Source organism: Anas acuta, chromosome 4 (genome assembly GCF_963932015.1).
Source record: "Anas acuta chromosome 4, bAnaAcu1.1, whole genome shotgun sequence".
NCBI classification, from domain to species: Eukaryota; Metazoa; Chordata; class Aves; order Anseriformes; family Anatidae; genus Anas; species Anas acuta.
In genome coordinates, this window is record NC_088982.1 from 44,738,275 (window position 1) to 44,757,619 (window position 19,345).

The window sequence follows — 19,345 nt, forward strand, 5'->3', positions numbered from 1 at the left end:
GGATTTGTAATCCTGCTTCAGTTGGCACAGGACTGCACTGTTGTTTCTTAACGTAGAGGCAGATTTTTGTAGGCTAGAGGATATTCTCATGGGGAAGCAGACATTGTGGAGTAGAGTTTCCCTATTCCTCCAGCAGAAGGACTATATGGCAAACGTGTATGTATACAGATTGGATGTGTACAGATGTGATGCTGGTAGATTCCCTAAAGCCGATGGTAGAGAACAGAGGCATGGAGAATGCAAGCTGTCAGTAGTTCATTATTTATCTAAATTTGCATAAGGCTGACAAGGAAAGCTCCATGTAACAGCAAGATTAACCTGCTACACAAGTTTAATTCTTTCTGCCCACCAGAGAGAGGTTAGGGAGCTAAAATAAATAAATAAAATTCTGACAATTAATTTTACAGAGTGGTTTGTCTGGCAGCTGAAGTATATAAATTATACTGATTTTGCTCTTAGTTGTCAACCAGTTTACAAGCAGAAGCAGACAAACACTTCCAGTATTCACTGTACTATGAAAAATGTTTCTAGAATTTAAAAATTATTCTACTTTGATGAAAGGAATGTTAATTTATACTATGTTAAAACATAGCTGGGTCTAAACAAAATTTTGTTATTTTTTTCACAGTAGCTGTGCCTTGCTTGCTTTGTGCTTTTGGGTAGGACAGTAAGCTCAGAAATAGTTATGCACCGAGTGAAGTGAGTGTGTCCACTGGGGTATTAGTGCCATTATTTATGTGGCTGGCTTCTAGATGTTGCCTGTCAGCATTCCTGGTTTATTTAGCATGTTTTTAGAATGCCCAGTTACTGATAGTTTTTATGTCTTACGCTTTTAACTTTAAAAAAGTGGACAAACTGTATTCTCACAAAGCAGCAAACTACCAAGCATAGCACATGTAACGCATCATTTCTGATGTCAAACTTCTCTCTTTGTTTATTTTTATCTTGTAGCAAGGGGCATCAGTGGGTTGAAATGGACTGCATTTCTAACCACAAAAATCCACATAGTTATCCTCTTGAATCTCCGAAAGCGTAATCGCAGAGGCACCACTATCAGTCCAGTTGAGGTCTAGATTATTTTCTAAGACTAATGCTTATATGGCTGTATGAAAATAAATGTTAGGAGAATAACTAGAGTTTACTGAATACCATAAAATATCACGCTTTACTTATTTGAAAGTGCTGCTTATTTCATTGTTGATAGATGTTGATGTTGATTGCACTGTTGATAGCAAACTATAGATGCTTCAAAAGTTTCTAATTCTGATTTGTTTAGACATGGAAAAAATCAGATTTGTGGGGTGAGTGGTTTAGGGTTTTGTTTGTTTGTTTGTTTTGGATTTTCATTGTTGATACACCCAGGTATTACTTTGTAATTGCTGCATTCAGACTGTTTCGAAAACATGTTATGCATACAGATGTATTTGACATTACAGAAACTTACTCTCAATTACTAGATTCTTTTAGGGATTTCTTCTTATGAAAGTCCCTGTTCCCAGGGGGATAACAGTACTGAAGAAAATGAAGAAAAGACTGTCCTGGCTAATGGAGAGGCTTTAAAATTATCTGCATTGGTTTTACTCAAAATTCTCCAAAACACCAATTACTTACAAAATGGTTTAATGGTAATTTTATGGCTAAGTCTTTCTATTGTTTGGAAAAAGGTATCAGAAAGATTATTTAAACTAGAGGATTACCAGTGCTTTCAGTTTACGAACTGTTACTTATATAGCTGTGTTTATAAATGCAATGATTCACATAGGAAAGTGAATGTCTCTAAATAATTCTAATCACAGTCTAGATCCCACCAAGGTCAATAGGATCAAGCCTATAGAGAGAGTGTTTTTTCAATCACCTCTAGATCCAATATGTTCAGTTTTCAATTAAGAAGATGTTTTCTAGCTACTGACCCTGAAATATGCACCTGGCATCTGAGAGGCAAGCTGTGCTTTTTATGGTTTATGCGTCAATACCATTAACAAAGAGCCTGCAATTAGAAATTAGTCATTCTGTTGAAGTTAGATTAGAGTCTCCACCCACACTTATGTTAGCCTTAGAGGGTTAAATTGAGCTTTATTTGGAGTGAACCATGCACTTAAAAGCGTGTAGAAAAATAATAGACTTAAAATCAGCCCCCCTCCCCCCAATATATATACACGTGTATATATATAATTTTAGTTAGTCTCAATTTTTGTAGAATTACATATTCAGTGCATTCATCTCCTAAAGATCTGGATGAGGATATTACAGGAAATAGGCAATGCCTACTTTTATACCTGTCTGGCAGCTATTTGCTACTAATAGAAGCAAACCCTAAAAGACCCTTTTCCCCCTCCTTTCTTTTTCCTTTTTCTTCCTTCACCATGGCATACAAGAATGCATATAGATATGTACCAGTAACGTAAGAACACATTTACTCCACTACCTGCATCAAGCTACGATTTTTTTAATGTTTACCCCACTCCCTATCCTATTCAGTTGGAAGGCTGAAAAACTAATTTACCCATTCTAGAGCTGCATTAAACGACAGAGCAAAATCAAAACTAAAGGTATCTTTATTCTTGATTTTTTTTCTACAAATGATAAAAGTACTTCTGTGTAATCATAATTATACATGGTACCAATAAAAATAGACCTTAACTGCTAAGTAAAGTTAAAAAAGGAACAAGGTACTAATGAGTGGAATTGCAAATGTATATTTGATCACAAATGCTTAAAGCTCCTCAAGCAATCATCGCAAGCAAGAAGGCATTGCAGGCTTCTGCAGTATTTCTGCTGCTTTACCTTCATCCCTTCAACTTTTCTTTCTCTCTTGAAAATTAAGGGAGTCTGCAGTTCACTTATTGAAAGTGCTGTTCCTTTGACAGAGCAACCAGTTGCACAGCAGAATCTGGTTGGGATTGCTGGAGGCTGTGAAGTGCTTCTTTAAGGACCTTCCCAACAGAAGTAGATGAAAAAGTTCCCACCTTGGCCCTTCATTCCTGCCTTGCAGTTTGCCAGTGGTAACAGCAAGTGAGTCAGACTTGTCAGTTTGAGTTAGGAACTGATGGTGTATGCACATATCCTTGTCCTGTGGTAGAATCTCGTGAAGTCTTTGAAACCTCCTTTTCCACCGACCAGCCAGCTTGCTGAGCACTTATGCCTGCTTCTTCTGAAGGCTTTCATATATATGGTAATTTGTCAGGTGTTTCCCAGATTTGTAGTTCTCTTGGTAAATGTCCTGAAGAGCGATCCAGTATCCTCTGATCAGCTAGGTAACATCAGGTAAAAATTTTTCAAAGGGCATTTTCTGAACTCTTGGTGAGTTGAACAGTGTAGAGAATTGATTTGGGAAGGACTAAATGACAGAGGATCAGGAGGAGGTAAATGAGCAGCTACTGGCACTTAGAAGGAAAGGAGAATATAACAGCCAGGAAGAATTTGGGGCCTTGGCCAACCTGGGCTGGTGGGTGGCATCCCTGTCTATGGCAGGGGGGGTGGATTTAGATAACCTTTAAGGTCCCTTCCAACACAAACCATTCTATGGTTCTATGAATTACAAGCACAGGACCACCAGGACAGACTGCTGAGGCTTTCGATGCATCTGCACGTATATTTCAAAGGTGCAAATCTTGAGGTGACATGTGGGGCTTTTCACCGAATCTGGGAAACTGAAGTGCAGAAGGGCCATCTGGCTTTCAGCAAAAGGCCCTAATTTTCAGTATTTCAGAGTAACTCTGGATACTCTGCATTTGACCTAAAGTTTGGACTCCAGCTGAGGTTACTCTGCCGTGAAAAAAATGTCCTAGATGTACAGACACAGGCATATTTATGGTTTTATACCTCAAACACATTCTGGCAAGATTATTATTCTTGCAGAGCTTGAACTTCTGCTGCTTTGCTTTAAAATGGAGCTGCAGCTTATCTAGTTAAGCCAAAATAAAACATCCAACCAACCAAAACAAACCCCAAACCACCAACAAACAAACAAAGAAAAAAAATACACAAAGCAAAGCAAAATCTTTTTTTTTTTTTTTTTTTTTGTCAGCGGAGTTTTACTTACAGATTCAGAAAAGAGGCAATTGGAAGATCAAATCTTTAGCTAGCATTTGTAACTCCCTGCTGAAATAAACTGGCTACTCCGGCAAGTTCCATGCTCTATAAATTAAATTAGTAAGCTCACAAGGTTTATTTTTGTTCTTTCTGTTTGTTTTCTTTCTTTTTTTGTTTGTATGGGAATGGCAGAAAAAAAATATGTTGTGTGAGGGGCAGACAGGTGAAATATATGGGAATGATTTTAATGTCTGAGCTAGTAAATCTTTATGGCAAAATTTGTTAAGCTGCTTAAGTATGGTAGACACTTGATAAAATTTGTGATGTAGAAAATGGCTGCTTGTGACTACATTTATGATCTTCATTGATTTAGAAATGGATTGGCAGCAATCCATTTGCCTGTGTTTTAAAACCATGAAGACAGCTTTAAATGGAAGTCATCTATAGATCATTCAAAAGAAACCAGAAAAGCTTTTGTGGAGAGATTATTTTGCTTGTCTCCCAGCGTTCAATGTTAGAGGTTAGTTTTATATGGTACCGTTTATTCAGTCTGTTTTGATAAACTTATGATGATATTAAAAGGAATTATAAATAAATACTTATATCTTTTCAAGGTTTCCATTGGTAAAATGAAGTCAGGAAAGGTATTTTTGATTTTTAAATTGTTGTCTTCAGTGCAAAGTCAAAGGTCCTTGTTTAAAGGAAAAAAAAGTGTTGCCAATCCCACATGTTGGAAAATCTCTTGTCCCAATCAATTAACTTGATTGGGACTGCATATTAGGAGTGTATATTTCTCACGTAGGTACCTCATTCAGTGCTATTTAACTGCAGACATTTTGCAAGGCAGGTTGTATCAGTGTAAAATTAATTATAGTATTGGTAGTGTATTTGGGAGTATTTCCGTTTCTTTTTCTCTTCCTCATTTCAGCATTTTATGAACTAATTTAAGTGGAAAAACTAGGAAAAAAATAAGAAAAAAATGGAAAAGAGCAACAATTTGGGAATACATAAAAGAACGCAGATTTTATCTTTGGTAGTTTAAGAGACCTTTGTGGCATGGGAGAAGTTGCTTTGCTGTTTTGCATGATGTTGTTATAAGAAAAGAAGGGAAACACAGTCGTGATGAAACTGTAATACTTTGTTATTACACTCAAGGTTTACTCACTAGTAATATAAACATCAGAATCTGAGGTTCATTCAAAGAACTTCTAATAGGGTCTGTTTCTGCTCAATATTGTTATTAATGATCTGGATAATAGAACAGAAGATTTGCTTTTGTTACATTAGGAGATGATGTGAGACCAGGACAGCCTGTGTGGACAGAGGCCAACATGAGTGTGACAAATTTCCAAGATAGAGAAACACTGGATAAAATTCAGTAGTGGCCAAGTGCAAGGACATACATGCATTCGAGGTTACTGTGTTGCACACAATCTGGAGCAATTAGCAAAGTGGGGAGGGCTTGAAAAAGATGTAAGGATTACAGTAGTTTACACATCGAGTGTAAGATATTCATATTGTGAAGCAAAATTGCCTTACAATGATACAGGAACAGAAGTGTAGCCAGCAATAAGATACATGAAATAATCTTTCTACTCATGTTGGCATTAGTGAGGCTTCAGCTGGAACACTGTGTTCAGTTTTGGATATCTTACTTTAAAATGTATGACTAACTGGAGAGAATTCAGAGTACAGCAAAAAGACTGGGGGTCTGGCAACCACAGTATAGGGGAAAAGATTTAAAAAAAAAAAAAAAAAAGGGGGCTTGAAAGAAGATACATATTTCTGCTTCAGAAAAGGAAAGGAATAGCCCATTGCTCAGGTTCATGGAGAACTGAGCAATAAGTAATTAGCTTTAAATAACAGGAAAAAGAAGGATGAAAAACTATTCTAATGGTAGCAATGATCAAGCACAGAACTAGATAGCCTGAGGAGGTCATAAAAACTCTAATACTGGAAAACTTCAAAACAGGCTACCAACAGCTCTGAAATTGCATAGGTAAGGCTGGACACATGTCAAGTCATGCGTGCAGAGAGTAGAGGCTCTCCTGAGACACCTTGCAGACATTTCTCTACAACTCTTGTGGCACAGGAGGTGTGCAGCTGTGACAAAAAGCCAAGTGCTCTGGGATGGGCCTTTGTGTGCAATGCAGTTCAGCAGCACAGCTCAACCAGTAAGTGAAGAGAGGAAAAGGAGCCCTGAATCAGAAGGCGTCTGTGCTTGTTTCCCGTGTCAAAGAACAGTACTTCTGCTCTGTTAATTGGATAAGAACAGATGCATTTTAGTTGTACACTAGGATTTCAGCATGGGCTTTCAGGTAGCGTACTTGAAAGGTAAGTGAGCTTTTTCTGTGGGTCCGTGAATACAGTAAACTTCAGCACGAGCACATCTATTTTGCACACAGGAATCTTTTGGTAGCGATTCTGACAAATTCTGTTGGACGTTTTTCAAAGAGACACTGTGTACTTACTGATGAAATTTGACAGTGTGACCTTTTCATATAGGACAGAGGGAGCTCTTGCTGATGAGGCTTGACACTTTTTTCCAACAAAGATTGCAGACCCTTTAAAAGCATATTCTCATAGATGTGGATCAGCATATTGGTAGCGTTACTGTGCGCTGGTGCGTCTCACCGTATAAATGAGTGGCTTTATCTTACGCACGTGCTCAGATTTATTTTTAAGCATATATATATATATGTACATACAGCTGTTGAAACAGAAATGTTAATTTAATTCATTCGTGTGTTAAAATTCCTTGAATGCTTTTCCATCACAAGAGGCTCATTGTGTTGTGTTCCATGCTTTTAAAAATAATCGTAGATCCATAGGTGGCAATCATAATAATTGACACTTGTTTTCCTGTAGTTCTGATTTTTTTTTTCAGAGTCTACATGTAAGAAAGAGATACTCCTCAATATTATTTAGCAATATGTCAGTATAAATAGTTCTATTGAATCTGTGATGTTTCTTAAATGAGAAGTTGTATCTTTTCATTGACTTGAATTCAGTTGTTAGGAATTCTGAAGCCTTGTGATTTGTTGCTTAATATCCTGGGGATAAGTGTTATGTGGCATGCTGAAGTATGAGGGAAAAGTATGGGGGAAGAATGATGTGTTATTTTGGATTCAAAGAAGCTGACAAAATTCTGATGTGCTCTCATTCTTCTAAAGAACAGCGCTTTATTCTCCTTATAGGTGGAAACTCCTCTTTGGGAAGCATGGGGGAAGGTGAAAATTGCATATAGCATTAAACAAGGATCTCTGCCTAACACTTGGTTACAAAACATCCTTCTAAAACCACTCTTGCTATGTTTTGAGTTACCCTATTGACAGCATTGCAAGCTACTTCCTCTCAAGGATGCTTAGCTTCAGGCGTTTGAAGAAGCCACTTGATCACATCATCGTGTGATCAGGGGCTCTGGTGTTGGTTTGTGGATGGATGTGTGGGTACGAGCTGCTAGGTAGTTAGCTTTTGTACTTGGTGGATGACTGGTGTGTAATTCTTCACTCAGGGGTGGCAAGGCACTGGAACAAGTTGCCCATAGTCATGGGGGTGTTCGAGGCCAGGCTGGATGGGGCTTTGGGCAGCCTGGTCTGGTGGGAGGTGTCCCTGCCCTTGGCAGGGGGTTGGCACTCCATCATCTTTAAGGTCACTTCCAACCCAAGCAATTCGATGTTTCTGTGAATTTCCATGTTCATATTCTACCCTGGGCTTTAGAGACGGGATCTTTATTTGCATGAGACATTTTCTTTTATGGAAAAGGTGTTTGCAATTGTGCATCATGGGGTGTTAAAAAGATGCTTCTCCAAGGGGCAGAGAAACATAAATCTGTTCCAGTGTGATAGCAAAGTAAACAACATTTCTGGAAAGTAAGGGTGGCCTGAGAGCATGAGAAAGAATAACTGCAGACTGCGATAAATAATCAGTCATTGGAGAGTCACATTCATGGACTTTTCTTCCATTTGTTGCAGTTTTTCATATTTAAATTCGGTGTGAGTGGATGCAGAGTTATTACTGGAATTCAAATCCCCTTAAATGCAACTTACTTACCCTGACCAGTTTCATGAAAGTGGCTGGCAATCTTTGGGCTAATAATCCTCACTGGCCTGTGTGAACAGTTGCAGCTGTTCTCTGCATTTCATACACAAGAATTGCAACTCACGCTGTGAAATTGCTCCCTCAGCCACGTGCAAAATACAATCTCAGACTTCAGCAAGTATCTGCGTAACAGTCCCACAGCTTGATGGGTGGCTGTCTCCTTGAAAGGGTGCTAGCTCTCTCTGCAGTCAGGCATCTTCCAGGTGGGAAATCCACACAATCCTCATGTGGCATTAGTTCTGGTAGGTGAAACCACCACCAACTTGTGCTAGTTTTATAAATATAGATAGCTTTTGTTATTCTGTAGACATCGAGGTTCCTGGCTGATCCTGGAAATTTTGTTTATGCATAAAAGCATTGCTTTCAATAACCTTTAAAGTTATCTTAAAAACGTCAGAGTAGAAGTGAGGAAGAAGAGAAGAGGAAAAGAAGGCTACAGCTTTCTTCTTTTCCAGGTCTATAGGTGGCTGTGAGCTGGCTGAGGCTGTTGAGAGCTTTTTCACTATAGCTGTTGGAGCTAGAATATGTTACCTTTACAGTCTTATTTCTGAACACTCTTCAGTGACCACTTCAATAGTGTTACTTTAGTGATAGATGCAGGACTTAAAAAAGCTTTGGGGAAGAACCTGAGAGTAGGTTTGGAAATATTTATGATGTGGTTGTTATTGTAACTGTGTTTCAGCCATGGAAGTATCATAAGTCTGACAGAAGGAGTAACCAAGTCTGGAGCATATTGTGTAGACGAGGCATTTAGTGGATTTCCCCTCCTGTGGAAATATTTGGGGGTTTTAGAAAACCTCAAGTGGCTCTTTCACTTTGGAACACAAGTAGGACCTTCAATTCCCACCACCATCCCCTCCAGGGAAAAAGTGGGTGAATGTGGGGGCAGGAGCAGGGCTGAGAGGGAAGAGGAGGCTGTGGTTCTGCAGTATGCAGAGAGTGGCTTTGGGGCTTCCAGAGCTGAATCAAAACCAGCATGGGCTGACCACGCTGCTGCTGAGCCAGTACATGCTGCCAGCGCAGATTTGTTTAGAAACACTGCTGCACTAACGTTTTGTGCCACTGGACGTCACTCCTGGTCGGGTGCTGTCCTTTTGCCTCAGGAGGCTTTTTGCTGCACCTCCTGCCGCTGTTCCACGTGTCCTTTCTTCAGGGCAGTCTCCTGCTCTGCTCCTTTATCCCTGTGGTCACCATCTGGCTGTCACTTGCCTGCATTAAAGAGCGTGTTTCCAGCCCTCCTCCACTTTCTCTTTAAACATTCAGGCCTTCCTTTCCCTGTCTTTTCTTTCTGTTAAGGGGATTCAGAGGCTTGTCCCTGTGGTAAGGAAACTGCTTGGAAAATGGTTCATTTCCCAGAATGTGGGCCTCCTGAGTTCCCTGCAGGTTTGCAGGGACACATGGGGTTGAGGGAAGAAGAGACTTCCAGAAGGACTGGTTAGTCCTAACTCTTTGACCCATAGCCTTTCACTATTTAAGGCATATTTCCAGGTGCGTCTTGCTAACGTAACAGCCTAGTGTTGCAAGAATCATAGTCATCGAATCATTTAGGCTAAAAAGCCATGCAAGCTGTGCTGCCCCTTGGTCCTGCACTGCTGTATGTGCACTGATGGCTTTCGTTTGGTTCAGGAGAGAGAATCTAAGAGAGAATCTATTCACCTGCTTAGAAAATGATGAGTGCCCGAAACTGGTCAGCCCAGGACACAGGTGTGTGCCTCAGCCAAGCAAACGCCTTGTGTCCTGCAGGCAGGGAGCAGGCAAGTCGATTGATGAGTTGTCACAGGAACTGAAGTAAATACATACTTCACCCCACTGTGTGGGAGGCCGATGGCTGTACGATCCCGTGGAGCTGGAGAACAGGCAGTCCGAAGCAGCACGGCTTTGACTTGCAGCAGCACATGAGGTAGGTGGCAGGGATGGCTGTTCTGCTGCTCCTCCTCCAATCCCTCACCCTTCGTACACACACGTGTGCAGATGATGCAACCACTGAAGGTCCCAACAAGCAACTACAAGAGGTTTCCATAAAGCAGTCCAGGTGCAGATTCCTTCGTGCCTCTCAGTTCTTGTGATGGCATCGGGGCCTCTGGAAGATGCTGCTGGTGTGATGCAGGTCCACGACTCCCAATATCTTGTTCCTCTTTCAGGCAGATGAAATTCTGCAGTGGAACCATAGGCAGGAATTGAACCGCATCCCAAAGCATTTTAGTCTTGACTTCAAATAGCTAAATGCTCACCCAGCCCATAGCTGTGGCGAATAACGCGGTGGTTTCTGGAGATGGATGAGGTGTGTTTTCCCCCACCCCAAATGAAAAATAGAAATGTAAAGGGAAAGTGAAGGAATTAGTGGTTAAGCAGACTGCAGCGCCATCCTGCAGCAGTGGCAGCGCCTGTCTCACTTGAGGACATGAGGGTGGTGCAAGCTGTCTTGTTTGCATCAGCTTGGTCAAGCTGGACGTGAGGAGCACGTGGCTGCCTTGCAGCTTGCCAAAGTAGCTGGCATTGCTGCTGATACAATATGGCTGTTGGCTTAAGCAACTTCAGGCGTGGCAGAATAAACCCACATCTGCCTCCGTGTGATTCTCTTGCATGGCAGCCAGTGTAAATGCAACGAGAATTGCCCCAGCCTCTAGTGGATGCGTTTTCTGGAGATGCCTTGTGCCTGAGGAGGTAAGTGGCTCTGGTTTCCCCAGCCCTGAGCTCGCTGTCAGTAATGTGGGGGATGTGTGTTGGCAGCTTCCAGAGGACTGGGGCAGCCTTTTCTTTGGTATTCAGCCAGATTGTTTGAATGTCACCTTCCTCGTCCTGAAGTTCTGCCTCCACTTGTCATCTTTCCACACTCACAGCATGACGCTTTGCTGTCAGTCTGTGATCAGTCCCAGGTGGTGCATGGCAAGAATGATGTGGTTAAAATCTTTCACCATTTTGTTTGTATACTTTCAATCTCTACTTTCTTTTGTTGTTTTTGTTATTTCCTGCTCTTTTAGTCATTGAAGGTGCTGCCCACTGTGGGCTTCCCCGCATAGCTTCCTGCCCTTGCTACCATGATGTTATTTCTAGCCACAGCACTGTTACAGGCAGCCACCACTATCCTAGCCACACTGTTGCCCAACCTGCATCTGTTGGTCACCTCGGCCTTTTTAGTCAGAGGTAAAAGTCACATTTGAAACACGATTGCATCTGTGTATTTTAACACGCGTAAGCAGTGTTTGAAGGGTGATGGAGCACCATGATGCTGCTGTTCTTCAAATCCGCTGTACCAGTACAGCCACTGTGCTTTATGCACAGGGCCGTGTGCTGAAAGCTGCAGGAGTGTAGAGCTGCTGTGCGATGCAGAAGCGAAGGAATTGGCTGCTTAGCTGCTTCCAGCAAAGCAGAGCTTTCTGCAGAGCCCTAGCAGGCGCCGCGGAAGTGGTCGCTGCATCCCAACCTTGGGTATTGTTACCTTGCAGCTCTGGATCCAGTGACTTTGATGCCATCCTAGCTTTAGCCACTCAAACTTTGACTTGGAGTCAAATACAACCTTACAGTTGTACTCAAGCATTAAAAAAAATAAAAATGAGTTAAGTATCATTGCTAATGCATTTAAAGTCTTGACCAGTAAAAGCCCTTACTCTGCAAACTTGCTCTGTGTAGCATCAGGTAAAGCACGGTTCAAAATGTCCTTGGCTGCCAGCGTGATGGTAGTGCTGCCATTCATGGAACTGAAAAAGTGGAGGTGGCAACAAGAAGTCAGCAATGAAAATAAGGAGTATATCTGTTCAGCAAGGAATAACTTGAATTTCTGATGTATGCAAATGATCCAAAATGCCATCTTCCCACCCACTCCCTTTTCTGCCCATCTTTCTTACTTTTTCTTTATGGTATGTCCAAGCTTTCTAATTGTATACCATCCTCAGAAGCTGCAGTTATTAAAACTGTATTTTACTGTCATTTAAACATTTTCCACATCACTTACTGAGGTACACCGAAGGGTAGAATAATGAGTGCTTACTTTCTTGCGTGCTAACAGATGATTTTTCAAGATAATTTAACTTTGCCTGAAGTATAATCTTTACAACAATGGATACCTGATCGTATATTCACTTCTCAGTACCCCTGGAGACAAATTTCATGCTGACCATTCAAATGAATATTATCATGCAAGTACTAACAAGACTGACTGGGACTAACTGAGTTCTGTGTAGGCGTGAGAACCATGATGATTCTGATAAATTCCCACGTTACAAACCAACCTGTTTGATCTGATTCAGTACTTACTTTTAATGGGAGCAAGGTGATCTAAGAGGAATTTTTTTCTTAATACAGTTTTGCCTCATGGAAGCTATAGAAAAACCATTTGTAGTAATGGCAATTTACTATTAGGTCTTTGAATCTGGAGTTGTGCTAAGTGAGGGAAGCCAAGCCTAATAACCAGGAGCATTACTTAGCCTTCGTTTCATAGAGGGGGTTCTCAAAGCTCAGGGGACTTTCCAGAGCTATGTGATATGTTTGCAGATTCCTGTGATAGACCGTTACTCTTGTCATTTTCCTTATCTGTATAGAGTCGTACATACCTATGTGACAGATAGTTTACATGCTGAGAGGATTATAAAATATTTTCAGTCTCATTTGCCTCTAGTACCTTCAGGCCATGTATCTAGTTCCAATCTGGATACAGACAATTAAGTCCCCAGGCAAACCAAACTAGGATTTTATTTTAAAATACACTTTTAAAACTCATAATTGTTCATATAGTGTCTTTTATGCTCCCTTGCTCCTGATTTTCTTTAATTTAGCTTCATGCTTGATGGAACCTTAAAACAGGAAAAGGCTTTGGAAGCAATAGAGTAACTTCCTTATATTTTGTGGTTCCCTAAAAATGGCATAAATAAAAATGTAATCTCCTTATCTTGAAACTATTGTATGATTTCACTCTGATTTATGTTTTTTTTTCTTTTTTTTTCTTCTTCTATTTCAGGCCAAACAAACAAAATAGCCAAGGAGGCAGCCAACAGATGGACTGGTGTGTATGCATTTATCTTGCCTAGCTTCACACTAGAGCAATTTGAGTAAAAGACCTACCTCATGTTAAGAATTTTAAATTTTATTAGGCTTGATGCAGGATAGTGCTCGCTTCTAAAAAGCATACAGAAATATATTTGGGTATAAATCATGGTTCAAAAAATAATAAATTTTATCAATTTAATTACTGGATGTACTTAATGTCACTTTAATAAATCTATTCTTCTGGTGCTGTCTTCCACGCTATGTTAAAGCCTACAGCTCATTTTTTTGGTTAAGTTAAAATCTCTTAAGTTCAGAAAACTTTAATAGAAAGAGACCAGAAATGGCAGTGTTTAGTTTGGCACTGTCATAATTCCAGGTATCGAAAAAGTTTAATTCTTCTTTTTTGACTTTTCATCTGTTTCTGGAGAGTAGAATGCTTTGTGGAACATTATTGCTGCTACCATATGATGGATGCTAATATAAAGCAGGGATTTCTTAACCTAATTCATCAGCTTTGACGTGCAGGAGAAATGCTGCATAGTTTTATAGAAATTTACTGCAGTAACATTTGTATGGAAGTTTAACTCAATTTTCTGCTGTTGCTTAGCTTAGCTATGTTGCTTCATATTTCCATTTTGCAGAGCAAGCAATATGTACATCCATGCTTTTTTCTTTAATTATTTGGAATATACTTTGTAATTTTTTGTTTAGAATTTATCTACTACTGCTGGACTGCTCGCTATTATCTGTTATGCCAAGTGCAGCTGCCTATAGTAGTCATAGGCTTCTGGCTATTACTATTCTCTATCTTCATTTTCATTTGTTTTTTTACTGTTTATGAAGAGACAAAGTTATGTATTTTGAAAATAACTTTGGGGGTGCAGTTGTCACGGCTTTCTATTGTTGATGACAGGCTGTTGTTATCAAGATGTTTAGAGAAGTGAGGCTCTTGTTTTCTGTTCCAAATCTACTTAACAGTGATGTTCTTGACCATGTACCTTTCTCTAGAGCTGGTGCAAATGGATTTGGTGTATGCAAGACCACAAGTCACGCTTCCTTAAACATTCAAAACTGTATGTTTTCCATCCTGTTTACAGATAACATCTTTGCAATAAAGTCCTGGGCCAAGCGTAAATTCGGATTTGAAGAGAGCAGAATTGATAAAAGTTTTGGAATTCCAGAAGATTTTGATTACATTGACTAGTTGCTCGGCAGTCGATTGCTGACATAATTGTACATAGTTTGTTAAATATCGCTCAGCTGGCATTTAAATGTGTGCTTGAATCCTCGACAAAATGACTGATCACCCTTTAATTTGTATTTTTTTGTTAAAGTTAATAAAATACTAAAAATGTCTGTTGCATTTCATTTTTTTTGCTCCTGTTCTCTGGACAATAAATCACTTGGTTACTCATGTGAGACAGACTAAGAATGGAGAGAGGTTATTGAGGATAATTATCACAAAGTCCTGAGACTATTTTTTTTTTGCTTAACTGAGAGCTCTAAGTACTAAGAGCTAGAAGACTGAGAGATTTATGTTTAAACAGGATGAAATGGAATGGAAAACACTGGGCAATGCGGAATAGAGTGAATATTTCCTCATCTAGAAAATGAAATACAAAAGAGGCATAACTCATTAATGGCAAGCACCGAGACAGTAGCAGTGTGAATTGAAAGGATGAGGTTTGATTTCAAGTTGTTCTTTATTGCGTTGCTAGAGCTGCTTGGAAGTTTTATGACAAACTTTTGTTTGTTGTTGGAAAAGACTATCTCATTGGAGTTAAGTCTTCTCCAGTAAATGTACTGGATTAGACAACTGTCATGCTGAGAAAGCTTCTCTGGTCAAGATCTTTACTGAGTAGGAGAGGAAGGTAAGAGAATCTGTGCATCCATTCACACCAGAGCACCATGAGATTTTGGATGTTAAACTGGGATATAAGAGACCAATTCAATTTGCTGTTCAAAACTGAGCACAGTAGGGTTATTTGGGTTTACAGGCTTTTTTCAATTTTAAACTAAAAAAGCAGCCCACCAAAATAATATCAAGTTTCAGATTGTCTTGTTTTTGTTTGGTGAACTTTCACAAGTACTTCAGTTCATAATCTGCTTCTGGTTTCTAGCTCTCATCAGTGCGGGGCTACAAAAAGAAGGTTTGAGAGTACAGACTGGGCTTGTACCTCCCGAAGCTATGGATTGTGAGACCACATTTCTGCTGCGCAACTCTGGAGGATATAAGCTATATCTGTCAGAAGGCAGGTATGCCTGCTGCAAGGTAGATGCACGTATCACTAGAAAGGGTCTGCCTTTTATGTAACCACTGATGAGAGCATTGCTGAAAAGGTGACATGTAGCGAGAGAGATGCTCAGAAGCTTGTCTCTTGTGATTTTTCCAGTTACAGAGCTTCCATTTCAGTGTATGTTTAGATCCAAGGATTTCAGGTGTGCCCCTGGCTATTGTCATCTCACTTCTCTGAAGTTATTGGGAAGATACCAAGTGGAAAATTTTTCTCATATAGAGGTAGCATGGTAAGGTATCTGTTGCCTAAGGAAAATGTGTGTGATGCCTGGCACGTAGTAAAATGTCACTGTGCTTAGAGCACTGTTGCAATGGAGACATTTCCTTCTCCGCATGTGGAAGGATTTTATTACTAATGTATCAGTGTGTGCACACCTGCCTTTGAGAACATGGATCTGCCACACACAAGGTGGTGATTACCCAAAAAGCTTACTGGTGTTAAGGAATGTGGAGTACATGAACTCTTTGATGGTGCTTACCTTATAGAATTACTCCAACGTGGATGAGCTTCTGTTCACCAAGGAGTCTCAAGTAACTTATGGTCCGGAGCTGTTGGTGCACGAAGACTTCCTATTATACCTGGAACAGCTGGCTTACATTGCAGAAAAAAGGGTTTCTTAAGGAGTTCTACTATTTTGGCTGCTTTCCAAATTCAAGAAGGAAATGAAGATGACCAGCTATGTAAGTTTAGCTGCAATATTGTGGCTTCCTGTCTGTAGGGTGAAAGCGCTGTGGACTGCAATAAAGAATATAAATATAATAAATAAATAAACAAATAATAATAAATAAACAAATATAATGGATAAATAAATGTGATTGGCTGCAGCATCTCTAAGCAAGTCTACCTCAGCCAGCATGAACAATACTTCTAAAACATCAAATGCAGCTCTCATGCTTTGGACGCAAAACTTTAGTAGAAGCACAAAGAATTTTTAGAAATATATTTTTGTAGAATTTTTGTTTCATTTTGCAGGTACGGAACAGAACACAGAAGTGCAGTCATTCTCCTGTCTTCGACATGCTTACTAACCAGCATCAGAAGTAGGTGAGAATGTATCTTGTCCTGTAAGAATACCATTTTGGAACAACTAAGACAGAAATTTCTCAGCTAAAAAGAGGCAGTGAAGAAGAGTTACGTTATCAGAAAATGATGCTTATTCCTGTAGTGGAAATGACTTACTTTATGTTACCTTTCTCATGATTCTACGTTTTTCATGCAGGTGACTTTCAGTGGGAAAAGCAAATGAAGTTCCCTTCTGAGACAAATAGATAATTTTTATGATTTGAATATTCCAAGACACATTGCTGCATCACGTTTAGAAGCTTTTCTTCATCAAATGATAAGGCTTCTAAACCCCATAGTATGGAACCATGTGTGATTACATTATGTGGAGATACGTGTGTTCACTTGGAGTTTTTAGAGAAGCAGAGAATTGTTTTCTGATGAGTTAAAAGTTACCAACAGTTAAAATGATAATCCTTCTGAGATGCTTTTTGCTATTAGCCTATTATAAAAAATGTAAACAATCAATCTAATCTTGTGCCCTGGTTTGTTTCTTCGGAGTTTTCCTTGCATAGAATCTGGGATATTTCTAAAGAGTCTAACATGAAAGTGGTGGTTTTAAAATGCTCAATTCTGCTGTCACTCTTGTGGTTATGTCACTGCTATATTATGTATATGTCTTCCTCTTTTTTTTTTTCCTGTCTTGTAGGTTTTTTGCCCATGTAAGGTAGATATTTTCAACTGTTACAGCTAAGTCAGAAGGTCAGGCCCTTACTAAAATTCAGGCTTATAACTGAAACAGCTACTAATGCAAAGTGTGCAGATCAAAGGCAGCTGTTTCTAGCAGTCCCCAGCTCTTACAGGAGGACTATCAGGTTCAGCTTTTTCAAAGTATTATCGTGATAAGTTGATTGATACAGTAATAGGCTGAAGTGATGGGTAAATCTACTGTTTGGGACTGGTGTTGATTAGTCACAGTGAGGCAAACCTAGACCCAGGATAAAGTATTTGTTTGCATCCACTCTACCTGCAAATCTCATCTGTATAAAGAAAGCTTGCTGATTTATACCTGCCCTGATAAAAACCTGTTCTTCTTCAGCTTTCTTTCACCTAGCCACGTGCATGCTCTGTACACCACCACGCATGAACCCTAGAGCTTCTCTTGTGGTGCTTGCTTCCACAGCGTGAAAATGTCAGCAGTCAAAAGGGTCTGTGCTCTGACGTAATTCAGCTGCTAAATCTTTCATTAATGCGCCCTCTGAAATGTCATTACTTTCGCTTTCTTAAGCTTGGAGTGCAGTAACCTATGTGTTTTAGACAGGAAAATCCAGGCTGTGAAGCAAATGGCATGGTGATGCTGTGACTAAGCAGCAAAGCTGGAAGTGAAACTTTCCCAAAGAGCAATGGGAAAAGAAACCCGACCTGTCATGGTGACTGAGGTGCTGGATGCAAGAGCTCCTTCAAGCAGAGCCCTCCTGTCACCCGAAATGTTCCCAGCAGCTGGATGATCTGGCTGGTACTTGTCTTTACCTTGTTTCTTGCAGAGCTGAGGTCTGTATGATTACATCTGTCATTTCTCTTTCTTTTCCCTACAGCGTTCTTAAACTTTGCACTGGATTTCGGCCAAATACAGCTGGAGGGGCTGCAGTGTGAGCTCGCAGTTTATCTGTTCTGCTTGGCTGGCCGCCTGATAAATAGAGGCTTTCCCTTTCCCACCCGCTAGTTCAGGGACTTGTGAAGGGACAGAGCATGCCAGAGGTGGGAGGAAGAAGGAAAAATGTCGGTGATAGCTGTGTAAGACCTAGAAGCTTTTGGTGCCAGGTGGTGACAGAGTTCATGGTGAGGGTCTGGCAGTGCTGCCAGGGATGAGGTTGGACATGGTACGTGCATCATTTTGGGGGAAGGAATGGGGATCTAGGAAACCGGTCTCTTGGCAGACAGACTTTGTTACTTCTGCTGCTCATGGAGCTGTGGCTACTGGGCTGGGCTTCTGTGGCGCTGTAAGTTTGCTGGAGGTTTTACTGAGATAGCGATGGGATGTCTTGCCTGCTCTAGAAAATCGGTGTGCCCCAGAAGTGTGCATGTGTGGTGGCCTGAAGAGCCAGGTCCTAGGCTAACGCTCAGTGTCATGCAAGTGCTAATAAGATACAACATTTGTGTAAGCATTCATCTGCTCCAGGGATGTACCTTTGCAGCAGCCTTACTCTTCAGTGTCCTTTTTCCATGTTCCTTTTGCTTTTACTCTTCCATTCCTCCACTGTCATTTCCCTTTCAAATGTGCTCACAGAAACGACGTAGGCAGGACGAGCAAGGTGCTGCAGTCTGCACACACAGATGGCTCTCTTACTCCTCTCACTAACATGCACGTCAGCACACACACCTTCCCCTGCACAGCCACACAGGAAAGCAGGCACCTGCAAGATAGACTTGCCTCTTCAAGCTGTATTTGCAGAAAGCTGTGTCTCAAGAAGAGTAGAGGGCAGAAACATCTGTGAACACCACCACAAGAACTTCTGACCCTTTCAGGGTCACTTCAGAAGCATTACAGTGCCTCAGAAATACCAAAACAATCTTCACCCTGTGGATAGTTCAGCTATCAGTTGTTACTTCTTCACCCTACCTAGTCAATAACATTTTCCTTTTGGAAAAAAAAAAATCATTCCCAGTCAAATGTTTACAACCAACAGCTTTCAACCAAAACTTGCTGGGCAATTTCCTGTCTCTCTTTTTTTTTTTTCTTCTGAAAACCCAAGTAATTCTGAGAAAAGAAGAACCTTTCCACATGAGAGACTTCATTTAAAGAAAAATCCAGCCTTCAGTTTCTAAAAATCTTACTGGTATATTAGCAACCAGCTCTAAAGCAAGTCCTCCAGTCTGAGGGGCACCTTTGTCAGGTCAGAAGGTGAAAGCGGACTGTGTTGGTGAGGAAG

General features: G+C 40.4%; 1 protein-coding gene across 3 annotated transcripts in view; it reads left to right on the forward strand.

Annotated features, from left to right (window-relative positions):
• The window catches only part of MND1 (meiotic nuclear divisions 1), a 213,689-nt gene extending 199,217 nt beyond the window's left edge, over positions 1-14,472 (forward strand). For all 3 annotated transcript variants that reach the window (XM_068681001.1, XM_068681000.1, XM_068681002.1), the window contains exons 7-8: positions 13,088-13,132; positions 14,214-14,472. In XM_068681001.1, the coding sequence (XP_068537102.1) occupies positions 13,088-13,132; positions 14,214-14,320 (152 nt within the window). In that variant the 3' untranslated portion in view covers positions 14,321-14,472. The remainder of the gene's footprint in view (positions 1-13,087; positions 13,133-14,213) is intronic.
• Positions 14,473-19,345: the final 4,873 nt, after the last annotated feature.